Below are 23,564 nucleotides of genomic sequence, written 5' to 3'. Positions count from 1 at the left end.
CTGTAGCGCCAAAATGACACACCAACGAGAAAAATGTTACTGAGAAAAGTTGTTTGTTTTGATGTCCTCTATACGTTTCTGTGGTCCGTGGGCGCCATTAAAATGACACCCTGTATATATATATATTGCATTTAGTTTATCTTATATGCTGTCTCTCAGTTTGTCCCCTATGTACATTCTTTCCCCTCCCCTAACAGCTCATTCACCCCACTCGTTCTTCTTCCAGTCTTTCTTCCTTCTACCTCGCCTCACTTCCCTTTTCCTTCTCTTTCACCAAAAACACTCCAACTTTTCCACACTTGCTGCACTCTGTTCCACAACTAATTTGAGTGCTTCTTCTTTTCCCACACCCTCCAGCCATTTGTCCTGCAGGGGGCGCGTTCCCGGGCATGCAAACAGATGATCCGTCCCGTCATTCCCCTTACATATTATACATTCATATGTACCTCCCTCTCTTTTCAGCGCACTGTGTCTCCACCCCCAGTCTGAGCCATACTAATCCCTCTCTTGCTTGCTTGCTTACTTTCTTCATATAATTTGTTTGTCCCCATTCCCGAATGTTCCTTGTCTGAAGGTCTAGTGATATTTTAGTTGCAGTTTCCATCATTATTTCTTGCCGATCTATATATTCTAGTCTCTGTTCAAGTGTTCCTTGGTCTACGTGCTCTTCTTCCCATACCCATCCCAAGCCGATCTCGAATAGTTTACCTTTAACTTCTTTTGCCCACGAGCCCATTTCCCCTCCCTTTACTTGTTGTATGAGAGCCTTCCCTTTGATAGTGTCTCCCCCCGCCGTTATAATAATTGCACAACATTTAACCCTTCTCCACGTTAGTCTGGTGTTCTCCCTCGCTAGCCCGAGTTCCCGTAGTACCCAGCTGTTTGCGGTGCCTGTTGCGACATGCAGGACTTTTTTGAAGTAGCTGCACTGTACTTGGTTAATTATGTTTTCCCCCTTTGCCCCCCAGATTTCGCACCCATACCCAACGGAAGGTATTATAATAAGGCTCGATATAGCTTATCGACGAAGCTCATTTCATAGTTTTGCAGTTTTCTTGTTATTCGCATTGTGCGTTGTGTCAGTTACAGCTCGCGCCTTCCCCCTCACTGTTTGTAAGTGTCTCGCTCATGTTCCTGTCATAGTGATTGTTAGACCCAAGTAATTTATCCGTTTAATACTTTCCAGTTCTTGACCCATAAAGTTCCACTTCTCTCCCTTCCCGTATACATACCCATTTTTAAACACAACAATTTTCGTTTTGGCCTCATTTACTTCTAACTTAGAGTCATGGCTGAACCTTTCCAACCCGCCGAGCGATCTTTGCAGTCCTGCGTTTGTCTCCGAGATCAGAACAACGTCGTCCGCGAACAGAAGAGCCGGAACCTTGTCCGTCCCGACCTTTGGGGTGTCGGCGTTTCCCCCCTCTATATATGTGACAATGTCATTTATATAGAGTATAAACAGGAGTGGGGATAAAACACATCCTTGCTTCACACCCGCCCCCATTTTCTATTTTCAGTCACCGTTGTTACCTGGCACCTGACACAGAACTCCACCCTCCTATATATCGCTCTTAACGCGTTCACCATAGACGCCGACATTCCAATGTGCCACAGTTTATCCCATAGTTTGTCCCTGTTTACTGTGTCGAAAGCTTTCCGAAAATCGACAAAACATGCGTGTAGTTTACCCCCCTTTTTCCTTAGCCGTTCGTCTATCAGTGTTTGCAGTATAAATATGTTGTCTATTGTGTTACATTTGTACCGGAAACCGGTTTGTAACGGCGTTAATTTGTCAAAGATATCCGCCCGCTTCTTAATTTTCGAACATAACAGACTGGTACACCTTGCTCATAACCGGGAGTAGAGAGACACCCCCTGTAATTGTTCGGGTTTTGCATATCCCCTTTTCCCTTGTAGATAGGACAAATAATGGACTCAATCCAGCAATCCGGAAAAGTACCTTTACTGTACATATTATTAAACAATCTCGTTGTTAAATTTACCATGTCGTCGCTTTCTAGGCCAGTTTTTACCATTTCCCCTAAGATCCCGTCCGCCCCTGACGCCTTCCCAATTTTTAGTTTGTTTATTGCCTGTTTCGTGTTCCACGCTTAAAGTAAGTGACGTCAGAGCACACATCACGTTGCTTCTCGAGTTCGTGGTTAACGTCCAAGAATTTCTAATTGGGAACGGTTCTAAACTAGGCTTTTCATGACAGACTGTGGACCAATCAGAGCACATGCTATTTATTTATATTGTGTGGTGACAGGGGTGCCCATCCCCTCCAAGGCCCATGACGCACTCCCCCAAAATGGTAGATCATCCCCCCCCCCCGTTTATGCCGAATAAATTACTCAAATTATTTTTGTCAGACAAAATTTGCGGAAAAATATAATACCATAGGTGCAACCACGAATTTTTGTCTGGGGGGTCAAGTACCAGAATAAACGTACCAATAATAATAATAACATTAATAATGACTTTATTATTATTATTACTATCAAATAAGTTATTATCCTCATAAATTACGCAAAAACGGCTTAGAAGTCTGTGCTAAAGCATCTGTTTGGAACAAACGATTTGAAATATTTTTCAACACCGTCAATTTCACATTAGCTAATAATGGAAATCAAGCACACAAACTGTATTTTTGAATGGCAGAAAATGAATGATAAATACAATCCGAAGATACATGTGTAACTTTCATGCACAACATATATTTTACACATATGCAACATCGAGCGACATAAAATAGAAAATACATATGCAACAAGCTAACACTAAATTGTGTACGCATTCAAAGCTTATTCAATACAATGATACAACACATATTATTTAAATAGATTACATTATACAAAACAAGCAGAATGCAAGCGAAGCGAGCAAGAACATTTTTAGATCAATTTTTCGCAATTGAAAACAATATTGATTTAATAGGGCGCAAATAATTTCACTAGACGCCATGACATTCTCTCTTTTACAACTTTTTTCTAGATCATTCGGCGGCCATTGCCGAATCCCGCCGCCCCTAGCTACAGCTCTGAACTTGACGAAACCGAGAAAAGTAATAATGCGAGCGAAGCAAGCAAGAAAATTTTACAAAATGTATTTTTATTTGCATAAAATTTGAAATCGAAGATGGTAATTGCTCCTCTGTAACCCCCCCCTGCAGGTGTCCTTGGCCGTCAATGTTTGTCCCCCCTTGCTCCCCTAGAATTGACTTCCGTCGAAGGTTGAAGGGGAGGCAATGACCCTCCTGCCCCCCTTATGGTTGCGTCACTGTATAATACAGACATATTTAAGCAGTATAGGTTTACTTTAGATACTTTAGTCAACCTTATTCTGCTCAGTTTGTGTACTCGACGAACCTTGTATTAATGCGAATACCACGCCCTCGCCCCCGCCATCCAAACCGATTCTAATGGCATAAGAGGTGGTGTTTCATTTCAACCCTATCGCCGCGAACACCCACAGGTAGGTGGAAAAATTATACATAATAACCAAAACTAAAAATCAATAACAAGTCAATCAAACGATACGATCCCCCATTTTTGTATGAAGATATATAGAATTGGAAAAAAAAATTGTCCCCCCAAAAAATTCCCATGACGCAGGCGCGTCATGAAACCCCCTTGTGAGCACCCCTGTGTGGTGAAGAGTAAGCGACACGGAAAGCGTAAACACTTCGATGTAGTTGTGGTTGCGACTTGCGAGGAAGGAAACAAAGATAGGGGAATCTTTCTTGTCTGCATTTATTTAATTTGAATTATACAGGGTTTCTATAAATTGGTTATACAAAAGTAACCGTTAATTGTGAAGAAAGTGTATTTGTAACAGAAATGTTTTATACATCAATGAATACAGCATATCTTCAAGTTTTCTCTACAAGTGTTCAATATGTGATCCTTTCATCACACGGCAAATGTCGATTTCCTGCCAAACCCTTTGAAGTATGTCTGCATCGATGGTCGCAGCTGCCTGCGTTATCCGGACCCGCAGCTCGTCGACGTTGCTGGGAAGAGGGGGAACAAACACGCGTTCTTTAATGTAACCCCAGATCCGGTCCCCAGTCTCCAATAATACCCCTGACATTGATCTATTTAGACCTAAAAGCAAACTTATTATGTGAACCCTGTATATAATAGCATTGTAACCAAATATGTTGTATACTTTATGATATACTTGTACCACCCTTGTATTATATATTGTTGTTATGTAATGATTATTCTGTTCCGTCTTATACGTACTTATTTTCTACTTGTCTTTGTTGTTTTCTCTTACCAATTTTTAATTACTTGTTTTGTCAATATGTATGTAAACTGAACTCAGTTAACCTCAAAGCACTGTAACTGGGCATTTGCCTGTAGTGTTTAATAAATAAATAAATAAATAAATAGAGAAATCCATGAAGACAAATCAGGCGAACGAGGTGGCCACGGAATCGTTCCACCACGACCAATCCAAGTCGGTACTTCACGATTAAGGTAGGCGGTTACTTCTTTATGAAAATGCGGAGGAAAATGAAATCAGCACCTATATCTTCACGCAATTGTGGCATTAGATAATTCTCAAGCATGTCCAGGTATGATATGCTTCTGACAGTCCATGATTTGATTTGATTTGATTTGATTTACTTTACTTCGCTTCTTGTGCCACTTTTGGCTAATTTGAGAGGATGGGGATTAGTGATGATATGATAAAATTGATGAATAGACATCACAAACGTCCATGCCCAAGCCAGAGTTCGAACCTGGGACCCCTGGGACAGTGGTTCAGACAGTTAGTCTGAAACTAACAACTGGAAGCAAATGACGTGCGACAATAAACTTGAAGATATGCTGTATTCATTGATGTATAAACCATTTCTGTTACACATACACTTTCTTCACAATTAACAGTTACTTACTTTTGTATAACTAATTTATAGAAACCCTGTACAACAAAGACTTTTGGTAGGCAGACAAAAGAAACTTTTTTAGTGTTTAGCACCTAAAAACGAGATTTATTTTAACGGCCGAATATTGAGTCTGTCAAACTATATGAGGGAGTAGTGCAGGAGGTACAATTCGAATCAAAGGAATTAGGGGGATACTGTACCCCATCCCAAAAAAAAAAAAAAATGACAATGTACGTACATCTGTGCCCCCTTCCCGTTCCTGCGCCACTGATGACAATACCCATGCTTTGTTTCTAGTGGATATTACGGAGGATTGGCTTAAGTCCAACGGCCGTTCCCCAAATACGCCACTGACTTGTAGACATAAGTGAAACTCTTTGGGAGGCCATGACGCAATGTTAGACGTAACAGGCTTTTATCTATTGCTGAAGAAAACATGGCGAACTGACAAGAGACAAGATAGATCAAAGGAAGATAAGTTCAAAGAAGCTGCATGCATATGAATAGAACTTTGAGAGAATGAATGTTAAATACCTCTATCATCGAACAGGAAGACTGAAAGAAGAAACACTGGGGGGAGGGGGAGAGGATGAAAGAGCAGCTTAAAAGCTCCTTAAGCACGTACAAGGAGAAAATAAGATTCAAAACGATTCGAGAATGTGAAATATCCATGTAGGGTTTTGCATTAAACGTCTGAAGAATTGTCATATTTATTTATTTCAGCCCTTTTACCAGAAGATGTAGGTGTAAAACTTTACTCAGTGTTGCCATACTTCTCTTCTGAATCTGTAAATGCCAGTGGTAATCTTTATGAACAATTGCTTGAGCGGTATTCTGCCACGAAAATGATTTTGTACACCATCAACAACTTGGACAATGGAAAATCAAAAGTGGAGCGAGGCACAAATTAACCCTTCTTGCTGTTTGAATTAGTGCATATTCCAAGCAGTGGCGCGTTCGGAAGAGATTGAGGGGGTGGGGGGGATGCGCCCTCCTTGATCTTAAGATTTACGAAAGTAATGTTGAATGCATAATTTTCAGGCAAGAATTTTAGATAGATGAAATATTCCTGGTATATTTTGAAAGGTACAAAATAGCCTTAAAAATTTAAACTTTTACGCCACTGACATCAATCATTTTTAGAGCGCAGTTGCCGATTTTAATACATAAAATGCACCCCTAATTTTTAACAGGTTCGCCGACAAAAGGGAAGAATGTCAAGTGTGTCAGGAGGCGATTTGAAAAGAAAATTAATCATTTATTTATTGATTGTAAATGCTTTTTTCTTTCTTCAGACTGAGGAAGTGCGATTTTCGATTTCCCCAAACCTTCTTAAATCATCTGAATAAATTTCGATATAGGTTACGTGCGTAGGCCCCAAGTCTGACTCGGACCGCTATCATCCGGATACCCTTAACTGTTGACTTGTTGATTGAATTTTCTCATTTTACGTCGCGTTTCTGCCTCTGGAGGCTAAGCGCGCCGATGAGGATGAATAATGATTAGATGAAATTCGAAGTCGTAAGTGGAACCTGAAACCGTAGTCACTGAACAGTAAGGTTTGTTTTCTTGCAACACACGAAACAAATAAATCATACGTTAAGCGACAGGAGACAAAGGTGTCCGTACGTCACATACGGGGTCAAAGAACATATACCGCTAACTAGGAACTCATTAAGCACGCACGTGACCGGAAGATGTGGACAGATGCTTTAGGGCCATTACAATTGAAGATGACAACCTCTATAAAGGTTTCGCCACACTAATAGTTGAAAGAGACACCACGACGTCGCTAGTCAACACTAATGTGAAATGCGGTTATGGTTGTTGAATAACGTTTCACCCCTTTACCTTGAATTATCGTAACGGTTTCTACAAGATTTCCAGTTGTAAACGTAAATCAGTTATTTTTATGTAGTTATTGTAACAAGCTTTGTACTTTTACTCAACATTTGTAAAAAAATTTAAAGAATTCACAAGAATTGGAGAGGCTTTCTCCTTTATTCTGCCAAATCTTGTCTTGGGACCATTGGATTATCGAGTATCGGTGTAGAAATAAGGGGTTAGCTTGCTGTAGTATCTATGGGGAAGAAAAGTTAATATTCATGACGTATTACGTTGAGCTTTGTTTCCTCTTCCTGTTTCGCATTTGCCAGATGACGGGCTCGGTGACCTCCGCGTGCCATCACACATTGTCCAGGTGCCAAACGCATTCACACATGCCTTCGAGTTTATACTGCATGGGCGGTTTTCCGCTTTGCGTTTCCCTAAACCATATAAAGTCACACGATGAGTGACCGGTCACCATTAAGACATAAACCGAGTGGGTCATCGCCAATATTTCTCAGCAGAGTTCTTCTGGGAGACCGTAAGTTCATTCGTGGGTGTGTCCAGTGTCACGTTACGAAAGTCGCTCTGGGTCAAGTTGGACCTTTTGGCCATTGTGTGGTGTACAAGGAAGAGTTAAATGAAAATCTTAATTGGTTATTCTTTCTTATCTAGTATATTTCAGTATGTAGGGTTACACAAGTTGGCTGCATTTAAGCACAGACTTATTGTACATATATTTTCAACTTTGAGTTAGTGCCTGTATACCTTAAGAAGAATAAGTCTTTGGTGTCCACGTGCAGCCACTTATGAATCAATGCGAAGGCTTTCCACCCATCTGCCTACGAACTGAGTCCATTGTCGAATTTTCTCCTTCATTAGTAAACTTCTGGTGTGGTAAGCATGCACAGAGATAATGAATTTCCATTTGCTGAGAAATCAGTAGGTTTTAGGCTGACAGAGGGCAAGAAACCACTCCTCTTCACTGGTGCAAGTGTGTAGAGATCTTAAAATGATAAAAATGGTTTTGAAGCTCACTTGATTAGTGTTACAGACTTGAGGTGGCTGGCTTTGTAAATAACAGTTGATACCTCATGTAAATTTGAGCTGTATACAGTCTGTCCTACAATTTTTATTGGACTTTTAAGGTGTTCATTGACTCTCCTAGTATTAACTTTCAAAAGGTCCTGTATCCAATGGCGTGCCCAGGAATTTAGTGAGGGGGTGGCGTATCTCTTTATGGGACGGTATGGAAACTGAGGCGAGAACGAGACCAGACGATTCGAGACTTCCCAAAACGAGACTGACCATTGCAGAATCAAGGCTAGGTGTCGAAGACTCTGGATCTCGTTCAAGATTTTGGTAGACTAATAGTATCGTGGCTACAATAAATTCTAAGCAGAATTTGGAATATCGTAGAGGTTTCTCGAGAGGTGAGGAAGTCTCGAAAACGGCTTCGCTTGCGTCGGCTAAAGGTCCTGCCGAGCTTAAAACACTCTGCCTCTTTCTGAAACACTACTCACAGTTGATTGTCATATGGTAAAATTTCAGTGTAATCGTGAAGCTTGGGAAGATCTTCAATAGACCATCTCCTCGAGGGCTGACGATTCTATTCCAGCCCCTACTCTCCCTATGCCATTGATACCTTCCTTTTATAACCAATTCCTCTATCAACCAATTAATCATTAACTAATATTTTACCCTAAAAGAAACGATAATTTGTAAACCAATGATTGATCTGGTCAACCGAATCAATCATTGGTCATATAATAGCTTGCCGTTACTCACCTCTTTATCTCTAACAATTTATAATAGAGTAAATCTTGATTGTTTTGGAAGCCAAAACAACCAGGGTACTTGTAGCTATAAATTAAAATTCGTACCAGTGTAAACATTGTGAAAAATGTAAAATGTTAAAAAATTAACAGATAAACAAGTACACAAAAACGGAGGAAGGCACCAGGACATAAGCGCTTACCACTGAATGTATGCGGGTGGAGGCGGATTTCTTCAGGGGGTTTCCCCCTATTCGTGTGAACACGTGGTGTGAAGCTTGAGAACTTCACATGCAAATTTGCACCGAAAAATAAACTTCACACCCACCGACCCCGCTTTTTCCCCCTCAAAATTAAATCTCGACAACATCACCAATTGCGACATATCTTCATAGAAACGAGGAAAGGAAGATTTATGACCACGTAAAGGTAGGAGATGCATGGATGAAGAATGCATGAAGTAAGAAATAATGAAGAATTATAACAGATTCTAAAAGCAATATATTAGTACCGTTGTCAATCGACTACAACTTTTACTAGGTTAACTGGATGCATTTAATCGATTAATTGATCTATTAATCGAATTTTCATCGATTTTAAAGTTATTTTAATTTTTATAGATACAATGCGTAGTGATTTTTGCTAATAATTCATACACTATGAAGAACAACAACCACGTATTTTTTTATTAATGCAAATCTTGCCCTAGTGAAGAAGGGCTAGGTCACGCTAATGACCTGTCAATCATTGCTGAAGAGTTTACCTTATAACGATAAAATCTTGCTAATTATCAGGTAAATCAATTAATCATCGTAATAAGCAATAATATGCATTGGATTGTGGCTGTTCACCGAGAGTTGGACGGCGGAGTGCGAAGGACTAGCCTGTTTCCCGAGAGAAGAGGCCGAGCCTCGGGTAAAGAAATATAAAAATACAACTTTATTACCAATGGTCAGATTCAACTGAAATTAAAGACAGCCCAGCAGCAGATTATCATCGACGAAATTCCCAAAGCAGAATTTGATAGGAGATAAATTAAGCCCGATATTAAAGGTTAAACAGCTAGACTGGATAACAATAGCTACAGACTTCCTGGCACGGTCTTCGGAACGAACGTGCAGGTTACAATGGACCCAGTTTTAGGCTAACCTCTCTTCGAGGTGCTTTTTGAAAGGGTCAAAGAACTCCAATTACACGGGGGAAGATAGCAAGACAAGAGCCTACGACTTGAGGACAATTTAGCAACGCTTGGACAGAGAGGGTACAGTAACGAACCGTTTGAATAGCAAATAAATAGACGAGCAGAGAAGCGGAAGACACAGTATTATTCAGATTTTCTTCGACGCGCTATCAACCAGTTTTACTCAGATTTTCTTCGACGTGTTATCATCGTCAATCTTTCGCGAACCATCCGCTTAAAGTATTCGCTTTGTGTGTCGCACCGTTCCGTGTTGTGTTATTTCGCACGTGTCTGTGTACTATCAATATGGAGTAGAGACAGAGAAAGGCCCTGCTGGGGGGCGTCCGACCCAGTTACCACCTAGGAAGATGCGGAGATCCTATCTTATCGCCCGGAAGCTACCTATTGACCACGCCACAAACATCCACGACTTCACCACGAGGACTTTAGCCTGAGCCGACAAAGGTAAGCCGGAATGGACGTGAAAATGATAAGCTTCGTTCGCCCCGTCGTGACATCCAATGAACTCGCTTTAATTACATAAAAAATCTCGAACAGACATTGCTTATTACGGTGATTAAATTGCATCAACTATAATTTTAACATGTAAAACCGTACAGCGTTCAATTATCCATTCATCCAAAGTATTTAATATTCAGATTGTACGACGCTATAAATTGTCAACATAATTATATATCAGTGATCCTCGTTAACCTCAAAATTAACAATATATAGATTAACATTCATTCAACAACAACAACATAAAAGGAGTAGTGTTTTTACAGTGCAGGTTAAGCTCCTACCGGAACAGTTTTTTTCCGTAAATGCAAAAGTAAATGTCAAATTAAGAACTGTTTAAATTAATGTAGCTAACTGTAAACATGCCGCCGAACTATTATTGTATTAATTACTAATGTATTTTGGATTGCCGAGAAATGAATGCGAGAGTGAAAGTATGAGTGAAAGGGGCAATGATGTAATGTTTATGCATGTGCTCTTTTATAGAAATTACAGTGTATATATATAGAACTAACCCTGTGGTGTGATTTGTTCTACCCTATGTAATCTCTTGGGCTCCAACTGATGGCACTTACCCTGGGACAAAAGGTAAATAGGTTGTTAATGATTGCCTTTTGTTTATTTGTTTAATTGTTTTGTGGGTTTGACCTTACCCTCGTAACGTAGAATCAGAATGACGTCAGGCACGTTAAATAAGTAGACGTCGCGTTACGTTAAAACCTTAGCAAATGGTATACAAATTTTGCCCTACACAGGACACAGATCAAATTATGTTCCCTCCACCTCACGTTATTTATTAATCGAATCTGTTAATCGATGAACACTTTTCGCAGAGTAAAGTAACGAAAATATTATCTAGGGCTATCGACCAGGTGAGTTGTGGAAAAGATTCTAAGCTCTCGAAAGTTTGAAGTCTTTTCCACAACTCACCTGGTCGATAGCCCAAGAGAATCTTCATCATTCGTCGCCAGGAGAACTTCAAGACTTACATCAGAGTTAATCGAATTTTGACATTGATCGGTTAATCGGTTCGATTAACCTATTAAATCGACAACACTAATAGTAAGACTTGTTAAATCACGATAATTGGTTGAACCACTCCGATGTAACGCTGAAGCATTGTAAGCAAGGAGTTCCGGATTTGATCCCCGTTGGAAGCACAGTGGTTGAGATTCCACTTTAAACTCTATGTCCAGTCTCGATTACCCTATATATGAGCATAAAGTGGGCTTAAAAACAAGCAAACGACGGCTGGTCTGTTGTGGAATGCACGACTTAAGAAATAGTGCAGAAAACAGTGTTACAATGCAACATAGAAAGAACACATCAAGGCCGAGGAAAGATGAATGCAAGCTTTGAAAGAGGGCTTCAAAACTGTGAGACGATGGGGATGAGTGAGCCAAAGCTGCAGCATCAGGAAACAACAATACGATGATAGCTTTTAACGCGAAACACGTGACAATCGTAACAAAATACAAGAAGAGCAAGTCATTTCTTTAAATATGCTTTGGTCGCAACAATTTCAAAAGTATGCCAAGAGGCAACAATGTCAATGTTAGGAGGTTATCGTGAGCGAACCTGGAAAACAAGGATATCTGTATAAGGATATCCTTCGCGAAGGATCGTGGGTAGGGCAATTGTGTGTAGATTGAGTGGGTATATGAGGCCTGAGTACACAAGTTAAAGATCTTGTAGGTGTCGCAGGGCAAATACCCCCTACCTGGTAAACAGGGTCCCGGAAAATGTAAATTACCTCCTAGATAAAATGCAATACTTTAAATCCATGTTAATTTATGCCTCATGGCAAATTCCTCCACTTCCCCCCAAACAGTACACGAGAATAAGAGTAGTAAACAGAAAAAAAAAGATAAAAAGGTAAAGTGCTCCTAAGTGCTTAGCACCACGCCATGAAGGCGTATAGGGGGTAATCCGGTCGTGAGTGGGTGTGATGTGATCAGCATCACGCCCCTGACCGCCTTTACCTCAGGTTTTCCTCCAGGTACCCATGTCATTCATGGGGGTCGCTTCCAACGTTAGAAAAGTAATAAACAGAACTCCGGGAAATTCTACAGGGGCCTCCCATATTCGTATTGATAACATTGTAGCCTTGTAGTCAAGGGGGCCTGGGTTCGATACCCGCTGGAGGTACATGGTGGTTCTGATCCTACTTAAAATTGTAGATTCATTCCCGATTAGCCTGTCTGTGCATAAAATGGTCTTAAAACAAAACTTCAAATTCTACAATGAACCGGGACCCTTGGCGTCGCAACGCGATGTGCTAACCACTCGGCCGCAGGGTCGGGCCTTTCTCAAAGAGTGAAGTCTGTGCTATACGCATATAACTTAAACGGGAGTGAACATACAATTTAAAGTTGGATTCGAAGCTCGTAAAAGTGATCCTAGAAGGAATCGAACACAGATTCCCTTGATTACAAGTTGATAGCGTCATTGACTTTGAAAGTGACACTGGAGATAATTCCTGCTAGAAAATAATAAGATGGGTGACAATGTTCATTGAGTGTCAGTCCGAAATACTTACGTCCAAGGCAGGTATGTCTTCTATACTGTACAAATCCTTCATTGCACTGACAGCTTCCATCAACGCAACTGCTGTTTCCTACTTTGAGGGAGCACTGTTCCTCCAGGAGACACGTGAAACCCAACAGAGTGGCTGAAAAACAGAAAAAAAGTTTCGTTTTTAATGCATTCATAATCAACATAAATATGAGATAAAGATAAAGCATATATGTCGTTAAGGCACAATTTAAACATTTTTTTGTAGGGCACAAATAGTTAGCACATTAGTGCAAGCTCATAGGTTAGGGACAAATTGAATACAGTTGAGTTAAAAAAAAACACTGAAACCCATCATTCAACTTAATATTTCAAATTCTAAATTACTGTCATGAATATGTGAGCGTATGTGTGTGAGTGTGTTTTGTTGTATGCCCGTGAGTATAGGTTGGACTTTTATTAGTGGACCTTCAAATATGGATCGTGAAATAAAAGACGAAGTGAAATTTAAAAATAAGTGAACATTGTCATCATCTTCATGATAAAATGCAGTTTTGTGTATCTTACCGAGATAAGATATATGAAAATGAAATAGATGATTATGGGCTGAAACTACTAGACTGACATTTTATGTTTCTACAGGGTGGTCCATATGTCTTGTTACCCCCTCGAATCAATATCTTGTTATCTCTAATTCAGTGTTTCTTTTGAAGAGATGGCTGACACAAGCTCCTACAATGTAGAAGAGCGCCTTGTTGTCAGTATTTGGGCCCATGAACGTCCACATACCGGCAAGACCATGGAGGATGTGCGACGAGATTTCACAAGACGATTCCAAACAAATGCACCACCAAAAGTGACAATACTGCGTTGGGAAAAGAAACTGATTATGTTGGGATGTATCAAAGACAAACCGAGGCCTGGCACCAACCAAAAGACAGAACACATGTGCAGGAGAGGAGACATCTGTGCTTCGGTCACCACAGAAGTCACTGCGCAAACGGTCTACTGAGCTTGGAATCCTGAAAACAACAATGTTACAACACACGGAGAAGGATCTTCGATTGAAATCCTTTAAACCAGCAAGTGTCAACGAGCTGAGTGATGATGACATGCGTAGACGACATGCAGCATGTGGAAGAATGTTGGAGGTATTTCCGACACTCCCGCAGCGGGCTGACCTTTTCTTCTCCGATGAATGCGCAATATATCGAAGTGCACGTGCAAGGAATGTGTATTTCTGGTCCAAGGAAAATCCGCATTATTACGAAGAGCTGGAAAACAACCCCCCACATGTGATGCTCTGGGTCGCTATGTCCGATAACACTTGATAGGTCCCGGTTTCTTCGATGGCGTAGTCAATCAACACTCCTATCTCGCCATGTTACGGGCATTTTTTGTTCCACAGCTCCAAAGAATGAATCTCCTGGGCCGTTCCTGGTTTCAACAGGATGGAGCACCGTCCCACTATGCCATCGCTGTTAGGGAATATTTAAGTGAAGTGTTTCCCAATAGGTGGATAGGGCATTATTAAGGAAAAGGTATCACAACAACGATACCAAACAACAGAACAATTAAAGGATGCTATTAGGGCAGCCTTTCAGACAACAATCACGAAAAATTTGCTTCGTAAAATCTCACACAGGTCATGGCGCCGTGTCATTTTGTGCCATGAAAATAATGGTGGTCATACTGACCTTTTGGATGCGTGAACAACATCCTGGTTGATGCTGAATCCATACGTCTTACAAATTGTTATATTGTTATTATCATAATATAAAATTATGTAAAATTGTTGGTGTCACACGACATGTGGAATGAATGGCTACCTTACACTTCATTATATAATATTGTATTATTATAAAGTTGTATTATTATCAAGTTATGTAAAATTATGGGGGTAACAAGACATATGGACCACCCTGTACGATTATTTTCACATTGAAATGATGTTCGATTGAATGTTATAACTCTAATAACCTTGGTTATAACTGCATTTATTATTTCGCAGAATATGATTATCCTTTTCGGTAAGTAAACAATGATGTACACGTACTTCTTGCACTGTGATACATTTGTAATTGCCTAGGCAGGTCTGTCAGCATGTGTATCCATTTTACGTTTCGGACTGTAGATATTGCTACTTCCATATGTGCTGTATTTCAGTCTTACATAATATACGAAATTATGATTTAGAATTGTAATTGCATAGAGTGGTTTCCATCCATGTGTGGGTTTTAGGTTGACAGTGCTGCTTATTAGGCTCTGAGGTACGGGACGTTGCCAATCATTCCACTACAAGTGCGGTACGATCGAGCGTAGCACGCTCAAGCAAAGGTAACTTAATATTCGAGCGTGGAAGATTTGAACGAGTTTGAGCGAGCGAAAGTAGTTCGATGCAGTACTCTAGTGGTTAGCGTACTGTACGTATTGTGAATTCCCGCAGCGTGACTTCCCCCAAGCTTTGTACATACTGGCAGTTGATAGCGACAACGCCGCGTGGTTTCTGCTAGAAAGCAGCGGTCGGCAAGCGCGGAAAGAGTAACGGGTTAGGCCAAACGCGATTTACAAGGTCAGAAGAAAGTAAACCGAAAAAAATGTTATAACAAAGAATAAAATAGAGGCGTTAGAAACACCTTAAAAAGAAGGACTGGACTGAACAAGAAATTCTTAAATGAGGGCAACATCTGAAAGCATAGTCAGAGATATCATATTTTGTTTCTTAATTTATTCAATAGCAACTGAACATAAGCTAAATGGATCTGGATTTATATTATTAAAAGTAACTAAAATTGGCAATAATATATATAATAATAAGTTTGGAAAGATTCATGAGTGATACGGCAATATCATTGTCCCAAGTGCTCTAAGAAATGCGGGTGCCACTGGTTAGACGGAAGGATAACAACGAGGTAACAATATTTTCTACATACATTTTAAACATACCTAAGGTCTCATACATAGCTTCAACTAATTTGCCATTATAAGCTAATTTAAGCTTTAAGAATTATGTTCTTCTTCTGGTGGTTGTATTCTAAACCCAGCTTTTGCCGCTATTATTGCTACTCTAAGCATCGAACACTCCGTACAACCAGGGATAGCGCGCGCTGTTACCCCTGTCTAAAGGGTGGGCGGTCAGCTGGTATTGAATATTTTTGTCAACATGGTATGAAAAGAAAGATGAAGTGTCATGCATACTGGCATAGCACAGAAAATGCATACGTACTTGATGTATGAAGGGGATGAGGGGGTGTTTTATTGTTCCCGCTAACCCTCTTTCGAAGGAAATGTTTGCTACTGGTTACTCTATAAAATAGTGGCGTAGCAGGTGCCACTGCTACTCCTGCAATACAAGGGGTAGTGGGGCTTAGTGGGGCTGTTGGAATCCCACAAGGTGGTCTGTGTATTTTTTAAATTTTGGACAACCCCAATAAATTCAATAAATAGTTTACATTGTAATTTACGACGGTTAATTTGTGGTAATCATGATAACAAAATTACAAGTTGGCCTCTCTGGTCCCCAATCCCCTACAAAACCGTTCATTAATCTAGATAGAACATTACAATGTCAAGAACAAGTTAAAAGTGATTCGCGTTCCATTCGGGAACTTATAAACACGGTTTGAAGTTCTGATTTCACCATAAAGTGTCCGAATAGTGTTTTCCCTTTCCCTTTGAAAAAAATACACTACAAGAAACTGTTCCAAAGAAAGAAACCAAGTGTAGGGCTAAGCTAGATTAGACAAAAAAACAAAGAATTTCTTCTAAGAGCCCTGGAATGGTTAATGAGTGAGATCATTGAGAAAAATCCGCGCACGAAATCGTTTCCCATGGAGTGGTCCTTGCAGCATCTTCATAGCTGTATGATTTCTCTTCCCACAAATAGAACATTCCAAGCAACTAGATTTTTCTTAATCTCCGGTATCACAGAAAGTGATACCATTCCAGTACTCTTTACGGTACAAAAAAAAATCCAAAGAATGTCACCCAATCCAAGAAGTAGGCACTTCAGACACATTCGTTCGGCAATACTCTAACACTCTTGCCACGAAAATATCGCGAATCAAATGGCAATTAAGGTACGAATGCGTGTCGCTAGTATTTGCCAAAGTGTCTCTTGTCTCCTTCTAGTTTTCTTCCACAACCACGCCACTACTGCATTTTTTGCTACTTCTTCCGGCATCTTCAACAAAGGAGTACAACGTAGAGCCTAGAAAATAAGACTCAATTATGTTTACCCAGTGTTGGCAGACGATGGAAGTTGTGAACGAAGGTAATCAGCATGTTTCGTGGCTTACATGAGCGAGTGTTGCCAGAACATATAACATGGGCATGAAAGCACGCCAGCACCAAACCAATTTTTAAAGTTATTTTTAGAGCTTTTGTTCTCATAAATTTGGCCGTATTTTAAATGCTTAATAACACAAATGGTCAGCTCTGAATTTCTTTCTTTCTAAGATTTGGAGGGAAAATAACACCCCCACCTGAAGTACAATCACCCCCATGGAAAAATAATTGCAAAAATGACTCTAAAATAACTCACACTGTAGACACATGGTGGAGTTGTATTGCACGTAGTATGGCTGACAGGAGCACCTCCCTTTTTGACATCTGCTCCAAGGAATCTGAGAATTGCAGTCCAAGCTCTGCTTGCAGCGGGATCCTAGTTCAATTCCAGAACACGTGACCCCGCAGAGTATCTGTAACGGAAGGGTAAATTTTAATTAGGTGCATTCTAAGTATTAATTAAGAAAAGAGCATATATACATTGATAGTTAGATAAATATAATAAGGTTACAATTAAGACAAACAGTATTTACTTTAAACAATACAGAAGCAAGTAATAGCTTGATGACCTATATAGTAAAAAAAAACTACCCTAAAAGTTATTTCTGATTAAAATGAGTTCAATTGCCAAAAATTACAGGAGTACGCCCATTTTTCTTTATTTTACCTTGCTACTATTTCTGTGTACTCATGTAGGCTAATGTTTTTCGATTCAAATAATTGTATTATATACTGTACACATTATTATTACATAATTATACTTATTTATTAAAAATAAGGTCAAAGAGAAGGTAATCTAAGTATAGTCTTAGTAATTGTATAATCTTTAGTTACAAGTATTAGGTAACAAAATTATGCAATCTTAAATGTTACCATAAAGCTTCCTGACAATATTTGGTGGTGCGGTTGGTGGTATCATTGATTTGGTGTATTTATCTTTTCTGCCACTTTTGGCTAATCGCGAAGATGAGAATTAGTGATGATATGATGAAATTGATGAAGGGACACTCACAAATAACACCCATGTCCTGGTAGGGATTCGAACCCGGAGCCCCTGGCATCGCAGCGCGGTGTGCTAACCACTCCGCCACGGAGGTCGGCGGCGAAGTATGAATTTTGATTTAGTAGTGAGCCAGTCTAGAAATTTGAAGACGTCTGGTCTCAATAAAACTTTGTAACCCTATTATGTATATTTGAAATATTGTGCATTTGAAAATATTTAAAATAACCTTTAATCGATCAAAAGTACAGTGGAATGATTGGCAAATTGTCCATGACTATTTTCATTCATTCATTTTTCTCTTGCATCCTATGCGTTTTTACCAACTAGATTTTTACTTATGTCAATGCAGAGGCTGTCAGCAGCCTGTTTGAATTATTGAAGCTCTCATTGCGTAACGCAGAGAGAATAAAGATGGTGATGGACAATTTGTTCGATAAAACTTATGGGGCATTCCATTGTCGCGGGGGGGGGGGGGCACGTGGAATACATTTTTGATATTAAAGTAACTATTCTACAGATAGTTAAGGAACATTTTTCTTACAGTTTCTGTGCAATGAAAAATGAAACTTAACACTGTTGATTGAACATAACCAGGGCCGGATTAAGATGTAATTGGGCCTGATGCTTGAAATCTTCGGTGAACAATAAACACAACGACGTTATAGTTACGTCACAGCGCGAAGAATAATAGTAACTGTATAATAAGTAACGCTGTGTCTAGGCGTCCGAAATTGTTGTTCCAAATTTAATTCTAAAATTTATTTTCAGGTTAATATAGCAAAAGAAAATGTTCAGCTTCGGAAAATTCTCGTGTTTTCATCTGGGCCTAATGCTGCAGCATCAACAGCACCCACCTTCATCCGGCCCTGAACATAACTACCCTTGAAACACTTTCCCAGATTTGTAGCTGTAAATGAACAATTTTGTGTCACGAGTGGGACAGACGAAATGCTGCCTCTTGATAAGAAATTTTAATTTCAGTAAATAAATTACTTATGACAAAGAGAGAAGGTAACTGACTTTTGAATATTCTAGTGGAACTGAGGGAGAAATGAATTGCTTTCTGATGTCACGGGTGGGACACAATAGAAAACAAAAGTAGTAAAAATAGTAAATCAAAACGTTAAAATAAACGAACAATATAAAATACCTTCCACTTTCTAACTTAATTGTGTATAATACTTGAATTTTTATGCAAATTACAATTTTAGATTGTTGACTCACAAGATAGTATAAAGTTTCAGGGCACTTTCACATGGAATGACCCTTATGCATCTCGCTCTAAGTGCCTGTAATATGGAAGCTATTGGACAGGAAGCATGCAAATCAGTGATTCCAGGCGTAAAAATAATAAGCAGGATATTTTATGGGCTGGAGCCCCACCGTCCCGTATGAGATGGCGCCACTGTCTAAAGGCACCATTAAGCTGTAAACTGTAGTTGCTGTTGAAATCCTTCAGCCGTTTCAAACATTTTTTCCACATATTTAGAGATTGACATACTTCCTCCAAAGAAAAAAAAAAGCTCTTCTTGGTACCCTGTTAATCATTATTACTTTTTTCTACTTTCTTCCCGGATTCCCCCCCCCCCCCAACCTCGTCTACAGTCTAACAGATTCTTTTCTTCCGTAAAATTTAACGAGGAAAGACCATATGAGTAGAAAGTATCTGTAACAATCAATTGCTGGATTTTACACTACATGTTGTACATTGTTAACTGGCTGCAGAGACAACAAAAAAAGTAGGCTGTGCTTCACAAAAGTAACCAGATACCATAAATGAAGCGAGTTGTATCGTATGCGAAAAGAGCCTTAAAGGTAAAATGTATAATTAGGGGAGAGTACACCATCGACGTTTGTTATCACATGCTCACCAACTTCCTGGGAAATGTGGAGCAGAAGTTGTCTTTTCTTCCCATTCTTTCGACCCTTATTAAGACGACTCACCTGTGCTTCTGCGTGCTAATCCACAATAAAAGAGGTAGAAAAAACTGAGTTTTAACTTTCCTTTGTACGCCCTCTTTTCCCTTTAAACGTCTTAACGAAGAGCCAGTTAAAACGAGCGTCGTCTTTCGCGGTCAACTCCTGCCAAATCGGTTCGATTCACCCTCGGGTCATTTTCTCATCCAAAACGGGGGAGGAGATGGCTTCAGCTGTAAAATAACGGTTAAACAGCAAGTCACAGCGTGAGATATCTGAAACGATTGCGCGGTTCCTTACGGTGAAGCAGTACCAAGTCACGGTTCATGTGATGAAGATGTGACCTTCATTAGAGAAACGATATCATCATTGCCCCCTCCCCCGTTCTTTAACTCTTGTCTTCCCAGAATGCACTTCGCGTCGCCTTTCGAGACATCTTGTTTTTAGATTATGCCATTACGTGATTTCTCCTCCTGCTTCGCTATTATTTAGAACGTGGGTGGAAAGATCCTCCCCCCGTAATTGACAAGACAGATCGAGACTAGTGCGATTCATAAGAACTTTTTTTTCAGGAAACTAAAAATTATTTTTCTATTTCAAGTGAAACGACTTCACGTTTCAAAACTGTGTCCGGACAAAATAGTTTCGGTTTCAAAAATCTCCGGTTTCCGGTTTCCGTGAAAAATCTTGTCAAATATATAAGAAACAAGAATATAAGAAATAAGAAACACGTAAGAGAAGTGAATAGCAGAAGGAAACAAGGAGGAAAGAATATGGAGAAATAGTGATTTAATTCAACATTCAACATTTAAATCTTTTTGCAAAATATATGTAAAGATTTTACACCTTTAATGCACCATATTTAATCCATTAGATGAAAAAAGAAAGTGTTTAAGGGTATTATCGAAGGTGTAGGGGGAGAGATATCCAACTTTTACATATTAGACCTTAATTGACATGTGGGTTCTGGGGGGGATTGTGAATTAAGTTTGGGGGTGACAGTATCCAACTCCAGGTCTTAGATTATGGCGGGTATTTTAGTTAGGGGGGGATGAGCATTAAATTGAGGAGCCATCCAAATCTTGTGTATTGCTATTGTCTTAGACTGGTGGGGAAATTCTGGTGTGGAGACTGGGAATTAATTTTTTGGAGGAGACAATATCCACTCTTCAATATCAACAGTAAGTCTAAAAATGATTGAGTATTAAATTTAAAGGGGGAGATAGAAAGGTCTTGATAAAGTGTTAAATCTTAGATTGTCAAGGGATTTCTGTATACAGAAATAGTGGAGAGAGAGTTCGAACATTAAATTTTGGAGACTGTATTTAGCGATATGGTATCCACACGTTTTCGACCCCGAATGTGCCAAAGGAGAAGCTGGAAAAGACTAAGAATGTATTGACATCCTATCAAATTAATATTCTTGAAAGCCTGCAAAGAAATGGATGCAAAAATTTCCTTGCTCGCTTCGCTCGCAACGGTGTGTTCATAGGATGCGTGTTTGGCATTTTGATGAGGTGAATGTGAAGTTTATATACTTTGCTGCATTACAAGACAAGCGATATTCTCGATTATGATGAACGATTTTAGGGGTAGTCTTGAATGATGGGCTCCCTGTTTAGGGAGGAGGGGCAGATCAAGTATAGTGTTCAGTAAAGCCAAGAAAAAGTTACTTTCGGTTGACACGCTGTTGTAATTAAATACTTTGTGGAGATTGCGATATGGTTTGAGTGCGTGAATGATATGATTTGGGAGGAGGTACGCATGACATAAATTTGGGGGGATGCGCCATTGGCCTTGGGGGGGATGGGCACCCCTGCCACCAACACTCCCCTAGCACCCTTCCAAAATTTCCTCAATCCCCCCCTTCCCCCTATAATGTTCACAAAGGCCCAATTTATGGTGTTTTGGGCTTTAAATTTACACTTACAACCCTAAATACGACGTTACACCCACCAGATGGAAAATTATGGGCGAACACCTGTGCAGAAACTGAATAACAGAAGAAAACAAACAAGAGAGAGAGAGAAAGAGAGAGTGCAGATAGACAAAAATAATAAAGCGAGATAACGTTTAGAAGACAAATAAGTGACAGGGTCTATGGAAGAAACCGAACAAACCTAAAACTAAAGAAATAACGTAAAAAATCGAGCAGAAAAAATATAAATAATGGGAATGGAAAACAGTATGGAATAAGAACTAATAAAATAATATGAAAATAAACAAATGTACTTTTTAAACTTTCATGTTCTACAAGCAATAGGCACACAGATTAATTTGGTAAATTATTATTGATACATGATCTATATTGGCCCCATTAGCGTGCGAATGATTTTCTTTTGCATGTGGCCAGCGTTCTACGCGGAATACATAATAAATATTACAAAATACATAATAAAATATTTCGTAATTACCATTTTAGCCTTCGTTTTGAATGTTGTTCGGAGACAGAAATGGTAATGGTTATTTTAAGGAGGTGTTGCATGTACAGCTTTGGTTTTTCCCCGAGTTCTTCACTGCTTTCATTTAAAGATTAAATTTTCTCGAAATTTCGGAAGGGCTGCAGCACCATCAGCTCTCCCCTGCGTACGCCAGTGCATTCATATGAGTAGGCGGACTAATTAGAGAAAGTATATCATTCCGAATTACCGGTATTTAGAAATTCAGTAGAGAAACGTTCAGAAAAATCATGTTTAATTAATTCATTCCGGTTATGAGGCACCAATAAACGTCCTTGAAATGCACAATTCATCGATTATTTGTGCAATAAATCCTGCAAGCATGATGAAGAAAGGGAAAATATAACAGTATAAAACTGGTCGTGTATTCCAAGCAGAATCTAATCTCACACAAGAAGCATTCTGCCTGATTTATTTCGCATTGTATGCAACAATAATGTACGACCTGCATTTTCCTTTCCGCGTGTGGTAGCTGCAGAACTTCACTTGAAAACCATTAACAAACACTTCAGCGTAAATAAATGAACGTACACAGCATATTAAACTGCATTCAATTTCAGCATTATGATTCGCCAGAGGTGTTAGAGAAAAGTTTACGACAATTTTAAAAGACTCTTTAGGGAAATTCAGTTACAATTATGAAACCTTTCGATATAAACACATCGTAACAGTATAATTATACACCAATGGAAATAACATGTAGTAGTAAAAATGATTAAGAACGGTTTGTAGACTTTATTAGTTTGAAAGTGAATATTTTTCTACTTGGCATTGAAAATACCAGCCAATTAATAGCTAATGTTTCATGGCTATGAGTATTATTAAGCTCTTGTGAGAATAGCAATAATTTCACTGACAAGATATTTCTGATTTAATCGGGAATATCCTTTCATCACACGAGTTGTCACACTAATTGTAATCGTATTTAGTACACAATGATTAAACTCATACACTTATCTATAAGTATATATTAATATATTTAGACAGAACAAATATACATTGTATAGAGTACTCGTATATGAAAATGCCCAAAGAAAAATCATCTAGAAGCCTGTTACTGAAGCAGCGGATTGTTGCAGATACTTGTATATTACCATAGATTGATTTAAACATTACATTTAAAGGTAAGTTAAATGTCTCTTCCTCCCTCCATAAAGTTTTCTCGCTCAATCTTTTCATGCAT

General features: G+C 39.3%; 1 protein-coding gene across 1 annotated transcript in view; it reads right to left on the bottom strand.

Moving 5' to 3' along the window:
- Positions 1 to 23,564, bottom strand: part of LOC145989292 (uncharacterized) — a 121,852-nt gene that overhangs the window by 44,146 nt on the left and 54,142 nt on the right. The window contains exons 2-3 of the mRNA XM_083124654.1: positions 17,259 to 17,415; positions 12,741 to 12,872 (exon numbers count right to left, since the gene is read on the bottom strand). Of these exons, the coding sequence (XP_082980780.1) occupies positions 12,741 to 12,872; positions 17,259 to 17,415 (289 nt within the window). The remainder of the gene's footprint in view (positions 1 to 12,740; positions 12,873 to 17,258; positions 17,416 to 23,564) is intronic.

This window comes from Lepisma saccharinum, chromosome 1 (genome assembly GCF_977018435.1).
Source record: "Lepisma saccharinum chromosome 1, izLepSacc3.1, whole genome shotgun sequence".
Taxonomy (NCBI): domain Eukaryota; kingdom Metazoa; phylum Arthropoda; class Insecta; order Zygentoma; family Lepismatidae; genus Lepisma; species Lepisma saccharinum.
The sequence above is the reverse complement of the archived record's forward strand: the minus strand, read 5'-3'. Positions and strand labels throughout refer to the sequence as shown.